This window comes from Melopsittacus undulatus, chromosome 1 (assembly GCF_012275295.1).
Source record: "Melopsittacus undulatus isolate bMelUnd1 chromosome 1, bMelUnd1.mat.Z, whole genome shotgun sequence".
NCBI classification, from domain to species: Eukaryota; Metazoa; Chordata; class Aves; order Psittaciformes; family Psittaculidae; genus Melopsittacus; species Melopsittacus undulatus.
In genome coordinates this window covers 34,454,340-34,470,417 of record NC_047527.1, presented here as the reverse complement: position 1 = coordinate 34,470,417, position 16,078 = coordinate 34,454,340, and the positions used below count along the sequence as shown (strand labels likewise).

The following is a 16,078-nucleotide window of genomic DNA, read 5'->3' as shown; positions in this document are numbered from 1 at the left end:
TTTTTCTTCAACTTTACCAAACATTAAATTTTATAAAGTATAATACAAAAATGACTGAAAATCTGTATTACTCAAAACTTAGTATCTTCCCTTGCTTCTTTATGAGTTTCTAAATAATTAGCACAACAAAAGAGAATTACCTCAAACAGATGTAATTCCATAGTGTCAAATTCATGGGTGTGTTTCCTATCTGTTATGTTATTTAGCGTAGTGAGTATTTTTTGGCTGTTGCAAGCCCTCCAGATTAAACTTACATTCATCACATTGTATTTTAAGTTGAAACTTTTTAAAAAGGAGATTCTTTTAGTAGGATTTTAATAATTTTAAGAAGCAGTCTTTTTGATGGACTCTGTAAATATGTTAAAATGACTAGATCTTTGATGTATGTGTCACGGGCTGATTGATAGAAAACGTATTTATGGTCATGAATGATGCTATTTGTACATAGGTTTTAAGTTACTAGGATACAGACTGTGTTTTTAAATCTTGTATAATATTTCTGTGATACTTTTATAGTACAATTCTGGCTTCGGGAAAGTCTAGAAGCAATATTTCTTGAAATAAAAAGTGTTTTACTTTACCTGCGTCAGAGCAGTCCAGGTGATCCAGTTTTACTCCTGATTAAGATTTATTTTAAAAATAGTTTAATTTCAGTTTTAAGAATCCATCCACATTTAAAGCAATGGGTAACAAAATAACACACTACATTCTGTTACTTATCAATTATTCCTGAGGATGTGAGTAATACACACTTTTTGTGTAAGACATGCTGTGATTTTTTTTTTTAATCCCCAGTTCACCGAGTCCTTTATTCCTTTAAGTCATTGCATTGATCTGCGCAAACTGCAGTTCCCAGAAGTAAAGTTACCCTGTGCCACCTTTCCCTCCTCCCTGCAGTGCTCTCCCTGTGACAGCAAAGCACAGCAGACCAGACTCACAGGGTTTAACAAGGGTGGACCACAGATCTCTAGTCAGGAGTGTCTCCTTGTGCAAGAGTCATAAAAGGGAACTTGGGTTTCAAGGTAAACTGTCTCTTACTTGCACTCTGTGTTTGCTCCATGGCCTATGAGTAAGATTAGCTTAATAGCTAAAATCAGCCACTGAAGCTATGCTTCGTGAACTCTTCTTTTTTCTACACAGTCCCTGGACACTGGTGCTCCTGCAGACATGAAGTTACAGGTGATGTTTGTGGGAATCAGGAAAGTGGATCAACTTAAGTGTTCAAAAAGCAGTTGTTGCAATGCCAGATAGACCCCTGAGAGATGCCTACCTCTGGAAAGCACACTGACAAACACAGGATGCATCTCAAAGCAGTATGTAGAGCAGGCTGAGCCAGCAAGTTTGGGAGGACTTCAAGGACAAAGTCAAGTTGAAGCAAGCATACAGTTACCGCTCATACCTTTGTGCAGGGAGTTATCCAGCACCAGCCATGTGCCCTCCACTATTTAAAAGTGCACTTTGAAGGCAAGATGCTTTCCTCTCTTTTAATGCTTAGTTAGAGATAAAGAAGGGAATTATGCAATCATGTGGCCCACCTATTCATCCTACTTGCCCTTCCTCCTTACATGAGAGCTTAAAGTACTCAGGAAATGGAAGAGATCACATCTTCCTGAAGTTGAAAATGGTCAAACTTTCTTCTTCCAGGACAGTGCCCAGTCTTCTGGACTATCAGAAGCTTAGTGTCCTATCTATCTATCTATCTATCTATCTATCTATCTATCATCTATCTTCTAAACCAGGTGGGAGCCTTTTTTAAGCTCACTTACAGAAATATAGACGGGGGGAAATATAAGAGAGGCTCATTCTGCAGCTAAGAGGTACAGGGAGCAATGAGCTCTGCACTTTGCTCTCTGGAAACATGCACCAAATATAAAACCAGATCACATGAAAGAAACCAAAAGCTGTCATATCCTTAAGTAAGTGTCCTAAGCAGTGAGTTGCTATCCTAATACATTTTGGTTTTCTTTCTGTACAGTACTTGTCTCGTAGCTAAGGCATTTGAGTCCACGTGCAGCGCTTGCTGATTGTCAGTCTCTTCCAGGCATTAGACAGTTGCAGGCTTAGGAAGGAAACAAATGCCTAAATCTGACTTTATAGACGAATGCTTCTCACAGGAAGCAAGCAGAGGGCAGGGAGCAAGAATAGTGGCAGGTGTGTCTATTCTGAAAAGCAGTACGCAGTTACATTCTAAAGGGGGCCTGGAGCTGGAATAGAGTAACTTTAAGGCTTGCACATCTTTGGGTGGTGCCATTGTTACATGAAGTGTTTCTTCTGGGGTTTAAAAGAAAGCAGCAAGTACTGTCCTTACCCCCTTGATCTGTGTGAGACATTTTCTGAGACCCACCAACTGAAAGTCCTCAAGAAAAGCCCTCAAAGATAGTCAATGTTTAATTTCCAGAACTTCAGACATGATTTAGTGGTCTTATGGGCAGGTAAATCCTGTTGTTCCTGAGGTGTTAATGCACACAAACAGAAACCAAAACAAAAAAACCTCACACACTTGGATCACAGCATCAGTCTGGAGTTCAGCCACCTCTAGGTTTATGTGGCAGTTGATTGAAGGTTTTTTTTCAGAGTGCAGGTCTGAGCATAGATCACCTCCACTGTCCCCACCAAAATCCCTTTAGATGCCTGCAGATGTCTACATTGGAAGTCGTGCAAGCAGCGCAGGAGAGCATCTGTGTGTAAAACAGTGACATCTGAGAAAGCAATATCTGCAACAGCCCTGTTCAGGGAGGAACTGCTCAGGAATAATCTTGAGATCTGAGCACTCTTGGGTGGCTGGTGCCTAATGGGTGTTAGGCTGTAATAAAACATCCTTTTTGGTTTCAGCAAAATCCAGTACAGTTTGTGTGCTTTGACACCATTTTTCAGTGAGAACCAATGTGCAGTAAGTGGGGTACAGGACACAGAGTCACTTCAAAAACATAACGTCCCACCTGAAGGGACACAGTCACAGCCTGAGCCCCCTTGGGGCTGCCCTGGGTAATTTTACTCCTGCTCAGGCAGCAGATGTCAGTGCAGCGCAACAGTGCCTCTCCTTGACCTCTGTACTACTCTGCTCTGCTTCCAGCCCCTGCCAAGGTAGCTCTTTTATTCGGTTTTCAACTAGCAATGATACCCATGATGTGCTAGAACTATGCTGATGATAATTTCATCCACAGCATATTCCTTGGTTTAACAGTTCTAGTCTTGGACAAAAGTGACATTCAGGGGGATCTGCAAGATGCTTTTTTGTGTGCTTATGTGTATTGGAAATTAAAACTGTTAAGACTTACTTTGAACTTAGAAGTCTGAGAGGATCTGGACCCCATGGATTTCTCTACCATTCATGAAAACAGTAGCTCCTCCCTCATCACATACATTGGCTGAAGCTGCTCTGCTGGCTGAGGGCTTGATTCTGGTAGGTGCTGCGCACCACCACAGTTTTTGCCTATATTCTAAAACCAAATGCACTTAGATACCTCCAAAAGGCAAGCCATGTCCTGAATCAATGAAGATTCAGCTTCCCTGTGGCAGCAAAGTTTTGTTTGGTCATTGCAGGGGTAGGGGGGGGAGGGGGGGCTTGTAATACTTACAGTACACCAAAAATGAGAAAATTTCATAGAAACAAGCCATAGCTCACCCAGCCGTGATGAGCACAGCAGGTCAAAACACTTTGAGTGTAAAGGCTCAGTAATGAAACATGTCTAGAAAGACACTTTCAACTTCAACATGCTATTCTTTTGATCTTGAAAGACATGGCTGCCTTGGGACAGAATTTCCATCCATGGATAGACCTATACTTTTAAATTAAAGTGAGTCCAGAGAGTAGGAAACCTAGGTATAACACTTACCCACAAACCACATGGAGGTAGTTTGTTGATGTGGTCCAAATCAAAGCCCAGAGGTGAACTAAGCACTTAGCAGTTGTAGATATCCAGAGTCCAGTCCTTGGATTCATTTCCTATCCCTCTTATATTGAGTAGCATAGATGCACATGGACTTGTACCTTCTGTATTTTTTCTGTCAATATCTATTTGAAACAAATCTGTATTTTTTAGCATATAACTTGTATCAATCAAATTTAGTGCTACAGGAAAGAGGAAATTATGGGATTTTACAGTTTATTTCTACATGATGGGTACTTAGTTGGGATTCAGTGGTCACTGAATTCAGTGGTAAGATTTGGTTTTGTCTGACAACTCATTAAAAGACCAAATGCTTCATCACCTGATCCAGAATGATTGCACTGCTACCAACATACCTTTTATGCTTCTTGATTTTTTTTGGTCAGAAATAAAACACACATGATGTGCTATTTTTTATTTCCAAATATCAAGTATTCAAGAATTTGGTTTGTAAACACATGTTTACAACAGCTGTTGACAACAGATTTCATTAAATGATGTGTTACACAGATTTAAAATTATTCTAAGCTCTCTCGAGAAATAAATACCAATTAAAAAACCCCATACAGAAGCCTAAAGTATGCAAAACAAATCGCATAAACCAATTAGTCTCTTTTCACCACAGCACAGCACCCACACACTCATACGATCAGACATACTCTACAAATTTCCTTAATACTCTACACATTTGCTTAATAATGAGTTTTTTTAAAACCTAAACAGTTATAGGCAGTGTGCCCACTCCATGCTCCTAACATACTACCCAGACCTTTGCTGTTCTGCTTAAATCATTTGGTAGAAGTATGCACTGCAGCTAAGGGCAAAACTCCTGTTTGCTCAAAGGGGAAAAAGAGTGTTTTCATCTTGGAGAAAACCCTTCACTCAACAATGGATCTCACTGACTCCAAATTAACTCTTTTTTTTTCTTTTTTGTACCAAAACTCAGTTCTAGATGATTTTGTGCATTTTTTGTTTTGTTTCGAAACTACCCTGCGTGTTTTCAAATACAGGGTTTATTACAGAGGCAACGTTTCTGACCCGTCAGTCAGAGGTGCACCTCTTAGTGCTATTTACAATAGAGATACCTCTTCTGTATGAGCAGTCCAGGCACAGTAACATAATTACCTTTTAGAGTTCAAAATGGGAAAGAAACGCTTCTTAAACCATAACTCACTTTAAAGTTGGCCAGGTTTGAACTTTTTCAAATGCTAAAGGTAGAATTTGCTCTTATTCTACTCCTCTCTTTTTTGTATTCCATGGAAAAATATTAGTATTTGAGATCTGAATCCTCAGTTCAATGCTTACCAACAAAAAAGAATTGCTTACTAACATTGCTTGGTTTAATGGGTCCCAGAATTTATCCTGATGTTTCTTGTCATTACTATAGAATTTATTTGCAACCTCTGCTTAAGCAAAGCCACTAAAAGAAATAACATGCTACAGCAGCATGAATACATCCTACATGAGATTTCTGTGGTCAGCTTTTACCTTAGCTGTTAGCACTGGGCCAAATCCTATACAGCCTCCTGAAATGACTTTCCCACAGAAGAGCTAGGCAGGAATTGGCCCACCAGGAATTACAAACACTGTCTTTGCTGGAGCAGTACAGACATTAAGAACAAAAACACATGCAGTTGCATCACTGACATGCCTTGAATATGTCATTTAAGTCATAGTGAATACATTGTAAAATACTTCAGTACCTAGTAGCACCACAGTGTTGTTTAGTTATTTGTCCAAAGATTATCAAGCTGTCTCATCCTTCCTTGAGGTGAACAATGTTTTGGATGCTTTTTGTAGCCCTTCATGAATTCCACAGCTTTCCACTTCTATATCATGAGCAAAATGTTGTTACAGGATAACATTGTGACAACTGGTTTGTTAAGACAACACAGTACACACAACAGATAATGTAAGTAGAAGAATATGTAGAAGATAATGTCAGAAGTGTAGAATGAAACCTGAATAAATGGCCACCTGTTTCATAACACTTGAAACCAAGAAATGTTTGTAGCTACTTTGAACTTGCAGAGCTATCTGTGTTTAAAAGGATGTATTAAGTCACATGAAAATAGCTTACTTAAAGGACTGGAGGGGGGGATTGTTAAAAAGTACAGGTATTTACCATAGTCAACATAATGGATGTAGCTATGGATAGTATTAGCTGTCCTCCTTAATTTATGTAATGTATTCTGTGGAAAGGATAAGAAAAAATTCCTTCCTGATAATCAGGCAGGCTTTCAAACTTTTGGCCACATAATAACATGTATTTGTTATATTCAGTGTAAAGAAGACAAATCATGTGAACCCTGGCCATGCCTAGTGCCCAAGCTGAAGGCCCCACATCTCTACTCTGCAACAGTGTACATACATAACCTTTTAGCATTGCTATTCATAAAACAAAATGTTATAAGATAAAAAGAAAGCCCTAATTCTACCACCATAATATCATGTTGACTGTCCGTCTTCTAAGCACTCTGAGGGATACAAATGTGTGTAAAATCAAGTCTGATATGTGAAGAATCTGAAATGTGTTGATACAGGTTTAATCTACAAGAGGCAAACACTGTCCAAAGCAATGCTGATTAAGACTGCAGTCCAGGTAAATCTCTATTGCCAGATGTTTTAAGGCCCTGGAAGGAAACCACAGCTGGATGACTTCTGCTGGGGAACCCTGACACTGCAGCATGCAGCACAGCATCTCTTATGCTGTTATAAATTGCATATTATTGAGAAAACAACTTATTCAGGAAATAGTTTGTCTTTGATCTAACAACCAGTAACAGAGTAGTAACAATCAGTGAATAGAGTATAAATGCTAAACAAGCATTTGGTATGTCTTAGCTAACACACACTTGCTAAAGCACCAGCTTGGTAATATCCAACCCAAGTTACTCGTCCAATTCTTTAGCCTCATCATCACACTGGTGAGACTGAGAATCTGGCTCCAAAATAGACGTAAGACACTTTGGACTACTTATCATCAGTTTTATGTCAATATAACACCATGAAGAGTTGTGATATTACACACACAGGAAGTGTAATAAGGCAGCAGTAATTCAGGCATTTGGAGGGAAACCTGCAAGAACAGTACAGGACCTGCTGCTCCCTCTCTCAGCCATTCTGTCTGAGTTACACTGAGCAAACAGTGCTCTGCTCTGTTTGTGCTGGATACTGAAAATTTGCCATCTGAACCTTTAGTCCAAATTCTGTGAAAGGGTAAAATCTAATGCATTACCTGAAGCAATTTCATTAGCTTTAAGGTCAGAAAGATGCCCTTATTTAATCTATCTCCCCATCTAACACACATTTTCAGCCAAAAAACTGAGAAAATAAGAGAATGACAGGAAAAGCTAGAATATATCTTTGATCACTGAATCCATGGTGAAAAAACTTCAGCATGGAAATTACTCTTTGGGTACAGGATCTCCTTTTTGAATGAAAATGAGATTCAGTCCAATACTTTCGTATGTGCATTATTTTTAAGTGCACTACTTAAATAAGAGGTATATAAATTCACAGACATATTTGAGTGTTCTGCTGGATCAGAGCCATAATGCCTGGGTAGTTAATGATAAGAATTAATAAGCTATATTTTTTTTAAAAAGAAGAATCCATATTTTTCAAAACACTACACTCAGGTGTTTGTAACTAATCTGGGGCTTTTCAAGCTTATAATTCTAATACCTAGGAGGAGATTTGTGCCCCTTCTTCACTTATAGAACAGCAAGTTCTGAAGATATTCATGTTGCTACGCACACTCTCAAAGATATAATGTTTGCTTAAAGAACAAAATGTCTCCAATTAAATATAAATTACACCATAGTATTCAATGAGTTTCTTGCAGGTCTCACACTACTGAAAAGATACAAAATGCCACCAGTTACAAATTATACCATATTCTATCCAGTATGCTCATGGAGAAGCCCAAAGAACAAAACCACAGGGTTTTTGCCTATAACTGGAAATACGGAGAGTCCAAATCTCCAGGTATTCCAACCTCCAAAAGATCTGTGAACCACCTCCGGAGGCTGCTCCATGCATAAGCACCCAAGGAAATGGCTTTGCCCTTTCTGAGGTTTTCCCCTTCTTCGGGAAACAAGGATGAATGGGAAGCTAAGCAGGGATCTGTTCAGTCAGGTCCATAGGGAGCTACTTTTCCCTAAGTACTTCTCTCTAAAAGTAGTCCATGGGGCTACCTCTCTCATATCCCTCATGCTAAATCAGGAATAAGCGGTGTAAAAGGAAATCAGTATGTTCTTGAGCACTGTGCCTTGGCCTGATGGACTTGTAGATGATGACAACAACTTTGTGGACTTATAGATAAAAGTAACAACATGATTGCTCCATACTATCCCTGTCTGGTTAACTTCAGATAGGTGACTTGGGTTTGCTACTACCAATAGCATCCTGTGAGTGTTCGGGACACCTGCACTACCTTTTCTTGTACTCGCTACTATGCAGCCTTTAGTATTTGGGGGTAGAGAGCGAAGGTGACAGAAATTACAAGTTAATGGAATTATATATTCTATGGTCAGAGGATTTCACAGCAGGAAGATAGCATGGCCACTTTCACTACGTGACAGATAAAGTTCCTTTTTTCTTCTTGTGAGTCAGTTTATCACCATACATCAATCATGACTACTGCTAGGGATGCACACAATTTCTCTAGCAACTGTGCTTCTTCCTTCAGCAATGACAACCTCAGAAAATAGTGTTTGTTCAGCAGGTCTCAGCCCACATTTCAGTCAATGTTGACAATGCTGAAATTGAGTTCTCTAAGAAGTTAATGCGCTTCCTCTGTGTGCTTTTACTGGCTTAGTTTAGATTGTTACAGCTTACTCACAATAAAACCTCTTTCAGGAATCAATCAAAAACAGGCCAGAGTTTGGATTTTCTTTCAGAGGATGTTGATTTAATTAAGTTATTTTGTAGAAATATATTCATATTGTCAAAATCATCTATCTCCAAAAACACTAACAAATTTGTTTGAAAAGTAGCAAACTACTTTTTTGTTTTGCATATGATTTTGAAAGGAAAATTAGAAAGCTATTGCAAGTATGTAAACAAGGCTTTTTTGGTGTTTCCAGATTGAACATCTTTCCCTCAACATTCAGTTTCTCAAACATTAAAAAAAAAATGTTTTTAGAAGCTGAAGTGACAGTATTTCCTAAAAAAAAAAAAGTGGCCACCATTCCAACAAGCTTTGAATTCCTTTGAAATAAGCTCAGAAGCAGCAGCAGTTGCAGATGTGTCACTTCTATCACTCTCATTCTTTGCCATCAGGGTCAGCTCCTGACAATCCTACAAGACTAATCTTCTCTCCTTTGTTATTTACATGGAAAAGAAGCACATACAAGGCATGAAATAAAATAGACCAGGACAGATGATTCATCTCCAGCCTTTTACAATTTCCTAAATGTTGTTTCTGAGGTATTTGAGAAGATTGTTGTTCTTCATCTCACCCCATGATGATTAAAATGGGCAAGTGATTAAAAGTGATAGGTAACAGGCTGCAATGGCATTTTGTCCTGCTACTTTGCCTCAATTTTTGCAATGGCAGGAAATTCCTGGTGCAAGAAGCATTTGAGACTAGAAAAAAAGGGAACATTTTTATCATCTATTCTGACCTCCTGTGGGGAAAAGAAATATACCAAATACATTTGAGCTAAGGAAATCTATTTCTCAGGCTGAGAATTATAGAAGGTAACATCTCAGGTGGCACATGCTAACTGAGGACGTATTGTATCTGGTGGCTGCACAAGAGAAAAAAATTCTTAGGCTTGATCCCAGAAAGCTATTAATATGTACTTAATAGGAGGAGGTGATTATAACAATATTCCTCTATGTTGTAGTTTGGGGTAAAAGCATCTGAGTTTGCAGACAGAGTGAGTGGAAATTATTCCAAGCCATATAAATGGACTGAGATACTCTGAAATAAGCATCTACTGTTTCAAGCAAGGAAAACAACCCCATGGGTAGTCCTATGTGCCAGTCAAAAACAGGCATGGGATTAGGAAAGGCAGTCAGCAAAGGAGGAGCGGGAAATCTGCTTTTCCCTGGACAACTCAATGGATACCAAGAAGAGTATTGCCTTTAATTTCAAGGACTTGGTTCCACATTACATTTGATCAACTTTCAATTAAAAATTAAACCAGGGTTCAAGTTCTGCTCTTTTCTATTTATTTTCATGCAAGCTCTCTACATGGCAAAATCCAAACCTGACTATCAATGAACCTTGAAAGAGTGCTTTTAACTTCCTATATTTCTGAGACTTTCCCTGCAGGGCAAATTACAACTTTGATTTCCTACCGTCCACCTGAAATCATTCTCTACCCTTTGAGACATCATTAGTACATCATGTGCATGCCATTACAAAGCCTCCAGGGCAAGAAATGAAATGCCAAGTACATTTGATTAGAAAGTCTCAGCACCTCCTGGGCAGAAAGCACACTACAGTAATTAGGAATATTCAAAGGCCACATCACACCCTGCGGGTCCACACTTGCAGGCAATTTCTATTGTTAGCTCTTCTCTTGGAAGGGCAAAGGAGACATGACTCACCCTTTGCCTTCACAGAAGCTTTTAATGAAGCTGGGAAAAGGAAAGGTGTCCACTTGTTGGACAAACCATTCAACTAGGACCTCCAGGCCTGTCCCACCATGCTCATACCAGGCACCACAATGGGCAGGCTGCTCAAAGTCACTTAAAGGCTCTCTGCTCACTCCCACAGCAGGGCAGCAAGCGACGACAGCCCTGAACCCCATGCTGTCACAGGCTGCAAGGGGTCTGCTGCATTCCAGGTGGCCAGTCAAACATGAAATGAGGCCCTTAGCTCTCCTAAATATTTGTTCACTGAAGCTGGAGTAGACTGGCATGTGTTTCTGAAGCACAGCCAAGTTCTTATCAAGCTATACCTGGTTATTTTCTTCTTCAGGAAAGTATGGATCTGATGCTAGTAACAGCTCCCCAAATAACATGACAGAAATATGTACTTATCTGCTCTGGTATGTGTGTGTGATTTCTACATCTTAATGTTGTTATAAATTAATACTGAAGTTTTTTACTCCAAGCATTATATTTTCCTAGCTTGTGTACTTTGTGAAGAATGACTACATTGAAAATTAATGCACATTTTGACAGGATAAAAATATTATGACTCAACTTTTGCAAACGTTACCTGATGCATAACTTTTGTATGGCTTAATATGTTAGTAACAGTACTTTAAACCTTATGTTCTTTTAAATTTTAACGCTTATGTCTGAAAGTAGCTCCTTTCAGTTCAATTGCAGTAATGTCTTTAAAAGCAAACTTTAAACTTAATTTGCTGCACATACAACTGTCCAAATAAGTTGCATAGTTTAAACAAGTTCAGTTGTGCTTTGTAGCAGAACTCACAGTAATTACTCATCTCTTAAAAATACAATTTGTGGATATGAAGTTGACGATACGTTTAAGCATTTTTGTGATGTCTAGACATTAATGATATGAGGTTTTGTCACTCTTTCACTGACTTTTGTTGTCCATAGTACCTCACCCTTACACTGATATTAGATCAGAGCATGGACATTTAATGGACACATCTGAAATAATTATAAACACAATTTTTAAAACTCCATTGTTGGGAGGGGAGAAATAAGAGCTTAGGTTGATATGAGGTATCCAGCCCTCAGGAACATACTATGGTTGTTTGCATTAAGCTTTGTTGGTTTTATCATGTTACATCTAGGTTAAAAATAGAAGGCACACGTGTTTTACAAGGCGCCATAAGTAAGTCAACCAACAAAACTAAACACTACATTACCAAGCCAAGGGTCTATATCTCAGCAGTGACTTCTTCCAATGCATTTTCATATGAGGAGTTTATTGCTTCTGAAAAAGGGCCAGGGTATGTCTGTGCTACGCAATTCATTCGTTGTGCCACACTGATGTCCCCTCGGGAGCTGAAGGTAGGGCAGGATCTAGTCCGTGCATAGTTTTGTTGGGGTCCAGTCTGGCCAACCATTTCACTCACAGTGTTCACCGGTGAAGCCCTCCATCTCTGTCTCTGAAGCTGCTCTTCTTTACACTTAATGGAATACCAGGCCAGGAAAATAAAAAAGAATCCCACGAACTTGAGAGCAGCTGCCAGCCCAAAGTAGACAAAACGAAACGAGGTGACATCGTATTCCCAACAAGATCCTTGTATGCCGCAATCCTGTTGCCAAAGCATGCACGTGGTGTCAATAACAGCCCCAAAATAAATTGGAGTGGGAATGTAAGCTGAAAGAAAATAGCAACAGAAATAATGTGTTAGCATATAGCTGAGGGCTTCTAAAGAAACTATTTGCCTTAGCTGAACAGTGTAGGTTAATAATTTTTGAGATTTCTATATCACTGTTCTCACATGAAGTGCAGGATATGGAAAACTGGTCAGCCAATATTCCCATCAACACTACCTATCCTACACATGAAATGAACCAAAAAATGGGAGAGAATTCAAGCAAAGAAGACAATGCAGCTGCACCTTACAAGCAACCTGCTGTCCACATACACTTCTTCTTGAGCTATGTGTCCTCCAAAAGAAAACCCAATGATGCTCTCAGGAAATAAAATGCAGGAAAGGAACAAAATACAACATTGTCTTCAGAGCATTCCTTGCTGAACATCCATTGACCATGAGCTAGGAAAGGGCTGAGGTTGCTGCTTTAGGTTAGGAGAAAAAACCCCCAAAGACTACAAAATGTCTTACTAAAGATGCATGGAAGCAGTAAGGCCACTAAAATTGTTATAAATTTTCTTTCAAATCAATCTTCTACAGAAATGGACTTTTCTAAGACTGCCAAAAATGCAGCCAGCTCACTGAAGGCTCCTGCTTTCTCCAGAAACACAACACCCTTAAGACAAGTCCAAAATGCCCTTCCTCAAAAGAAACTTCCAGATGCGGTTATACAGGCTTTTCCTCTTGTTCTCTTAGAAGAGCCCTTGCTTGCTCTAGTCATATGCTTTGTAGCAGATGAACCCAAAGTGATCTTTTCAGAGTGTTTCTTTATAGAAGTTCGATAGCTTGAAAGAAACTACTGCAGTAGAATAGACTTTTAACATGTACTCTTTTTGATTTGAAACATTTGAAATTACACACTAAGCAATAATTGCTTCTTATTTTAAAAAATGCAAAAAGCTATTGTTCTTCCTAAAAGCAATAAGAATCGCTCTTGAAAAAAAATCCTTATAAAATTTAGTAACTATTAATTTTAAATAAAATTTGAAACTGTAAAAATATCTCTGGGACAAAAATGTTCCAGAAAGTCAATAATAGATTAAAAAAGAAAATAAATATATTATTAGTTACAATATTTTTAGAAGCTAATAATTTTAAGTTCCTAATAAAATTAGTCAGACAATTATTTGCAGATTTATGGAATTTTAGTATTTTTCTGGTACATTTAAGCTGAATACAGGGAAACTTTACTGAAATGCTGAATAATTGTAAAACTTACCAAGAGTTCGTAATAAAACAAACTGCATTCCTAGTGCAAAGGGCCGCTCCCCATCTTCTACAGACCTAGCAGGCAAAACGAAAACTCCTCTGAAGAAACAGTCATAACAGATAATCATTGTGGGATGTCCTGCTTTTTTTCTGAGCTATAAAAAGATCCTTGTTCAAATTTCTTCTATTTAGCTTTAATGTTGTTAACTCTTATTGCTAGGAAAAAAATGCTGCCAACCCCTCCTGTTCCTGTTTAATCAAAATCTCAATCACACCTTTTAACCTTTCTTTACTTGTGTAAAGCCTGAAGAATGTGATTCAAGCCCATTAAGGAAATTAAGATAATCCATCCAAAATATTTATGTCTTCTCATTATAATTTCCTATTATTTCATATAATGCCTTGCTTTACTTTCTTATTTTTTTTTAGATAAATTAGACTTAATGGAGAATTAACTTGCTGAAAGCTGGACTCAGCTTCTGAATGTAACAGCTATCTGTGCAGCATTAGTACTTCAGAGATGCTTTAGGAAAAATATTGGTAGATACATCCAAACAGTTTCTTTGAACACCGTTCTTTTTCAGTACCATTGGTTTCCAAGGGAAAAAGTCAACCTTTCAAAAGACCAGATACAAAGTAATGATATTCAACAATGCAATTACAACTTTAGTAAACCACAAATTTTCTTTTAATTAAAAAAATATTTCTAAAACTTAACCTAAAGGTCTCAAATTAAAGTTAGGCAGTTTCTAATAACACTGAAATATAAGATAAAAACACACAAGGAGGTGCAGCTGTAAAATCGAGGTTTTGAAGTCAAGCACTCAGAAACTGAGAAATCAGAGAACCAACTTGGGTCACAGAACTTGGACCAAAGCACTGTGCACAATATGGGGTCTGAGACAGTGGGTGTCACTGTTCATATGTGTGGGCCATCTTTTTTTCTCTGAACAGTTTACTTCTGCATAATCTCAACATAATGACAATGATTTTATAATAATTATTGTACAGGTGGAAAACCAGGAATCAGAAGGAATAAGGTCAGAAGTCTCTGAATTATGACAGGGCTGTGCACATGGTAGTTGAACTAAGGCTGCATGAGCAACTGAAAGTCTGATGTGCCCACTTCTGATAATTTTAGGTACTAACTTTTTTCTTCTGTACTTGAAAATCCAAACTATTGCTTTAAAGAAAGTTGAAAACTTCTTCAGGAGTAAAATTTGAAATTTGCTGGGCACTTCATGTTTCCACATATTCTAAATACAAGCAAGTTCCATCCTATCCTTGTCAGCCCTATTCTATTCACTTAAGGATACAGAAGCTTGAAGGAGTTTGGCTGCATTGCCCCAGCCTCTTCTGACACAAGCATTGGTGATAGCAGGCACAGCAGAAAAATCATGACTGAGTTCTTACCTGAGTGTCACTATGATTGCTGATGGCTGGGCACATGCTGTTATGAGGGTAACAATGAAGAGAAATATTAGGAACGGGATAAGCGTGTTGCAGGTTCGATCACACTTCCCAGAAACAGCATAGCCATTCTCATTCAGGTAGGTTTTGACAATAACCAGCCGGAGCTGACTACGCTGGCCCACCGTTGGTGGAGTGATCACCTGGCGACTCTGGACACAGGCACATTCTGTGTAATTTCTTACCTGGGGAGAGTGAAAAGAACATCTCTACATTAAAAACCCATGCAAGAAAGACACTGCACAGAGACATGGTATGACAGTCCCACGGTACACCCCAGTCTTCTGTCTCTAGCATCATTACCACAAGTACAAGTGAAGTTACCATCCAAGTATTTTTAAAGCTGGACAGGACTCTCCATAATGAGATTGCACTTCAATTGTTTCATTTAGGCTTCATTAAAAAAAAATCTGGAATATTTTTGGAAGATTCTGCCAAAACAATTTAATCACTTCTGACAGGGAGGCTGGAGACAACGCATGTTTTTACTGTATTACAAAAACGGTGAGGAAACACTCTTTAAGCAACACTAGCAATGACATTTTCTTGAATTTGGCAGGCTGTTGACCTTCATATTTAGGAAGTATCTTCTGCCATTTCAGTGGAAGTACACCCAAATTCAGCTAAAAAGCAACAAGCTTCACTTCACACTTGGAGCTCAGGACCTTCCAGCTAGATGTAGGAGGGGATGTGGATGGGATGTGCACAGGAACAAAACAGAGAATAAGGGGAAAGCAGAGATTTAAACAGTGAGACTGGAGGACAGGAACAACTCCTAAATGAACAGGATGAAGAGACTGAATAAAGAAGTAGCATTTCATAAGCAAAGGGAGTCATGATTTAAGCAAGGTGAGAAAGAGTGGGCGTAAACCATGACAAAGAGCTAAATCAGTAATAGCCTCCTGTCACTCTTATTTTACTACTGTTTTCAGCAAATCTAATAGCAAAGGGATGTGCAGCAGATCAGAATACTCTAGCACTGGAGAAGAAACAGGTCACAAAGGAGATTTTCCTTTCAGTGTTTTCAATCATAAAACCTAAGACCACACGTGCACAGAAGATGCATTATGACACCAAAGATTGAAAATTTAAGCACTTGGACACAAGGAAATATCCAAATTATGGTTGCTTGTCAATTTTAATGTATGCCTTTGTATTTATTTGTGCCCTGACATAGCCTCACATATTTCCCCATGGGAGTTAGCATAACAATTTATCAATTTTTACCTCCCACTTTCAGAATGTTGC

At 38.6% G+C, this 16,078-nt stretch overlaps 1 protein-coding gene across 1 annotated transcript in view; it reads right to left on the bottom strand.

Moving 5' to 3' along the window:
- Nucleotides 1-11,707: 11,707 nt before the first annotated feature.
- SLCO5A1 (solute carrier organic anion transporter family member 5A1) overlaps nucleotides 11,708-16,078 on the bottom strand; it is a 63,317-nt gene continuing 58,946 nt past the window's right edge. The window contains exons 7-9 of the mRNA XM_034066177.1: nucleotides 14,774-15,015; nucleotides 13,371-13,435; nucleotides 11,708-12,153 (exon numbers count right to left, since the gene is read on the bottom strand). Coding sequence (XP_033922068.1) covers nucleotides 11,708-12,153; nucleotides 13,371-13,435; nucleotides 14,774-15,015 — 753 coding nt within the window. The remainder of the gene's footprint in view (nucleotides 12,154-13,370; nucleotides 13,436-14,773; nucleotides 15,016-16,078) is intronic.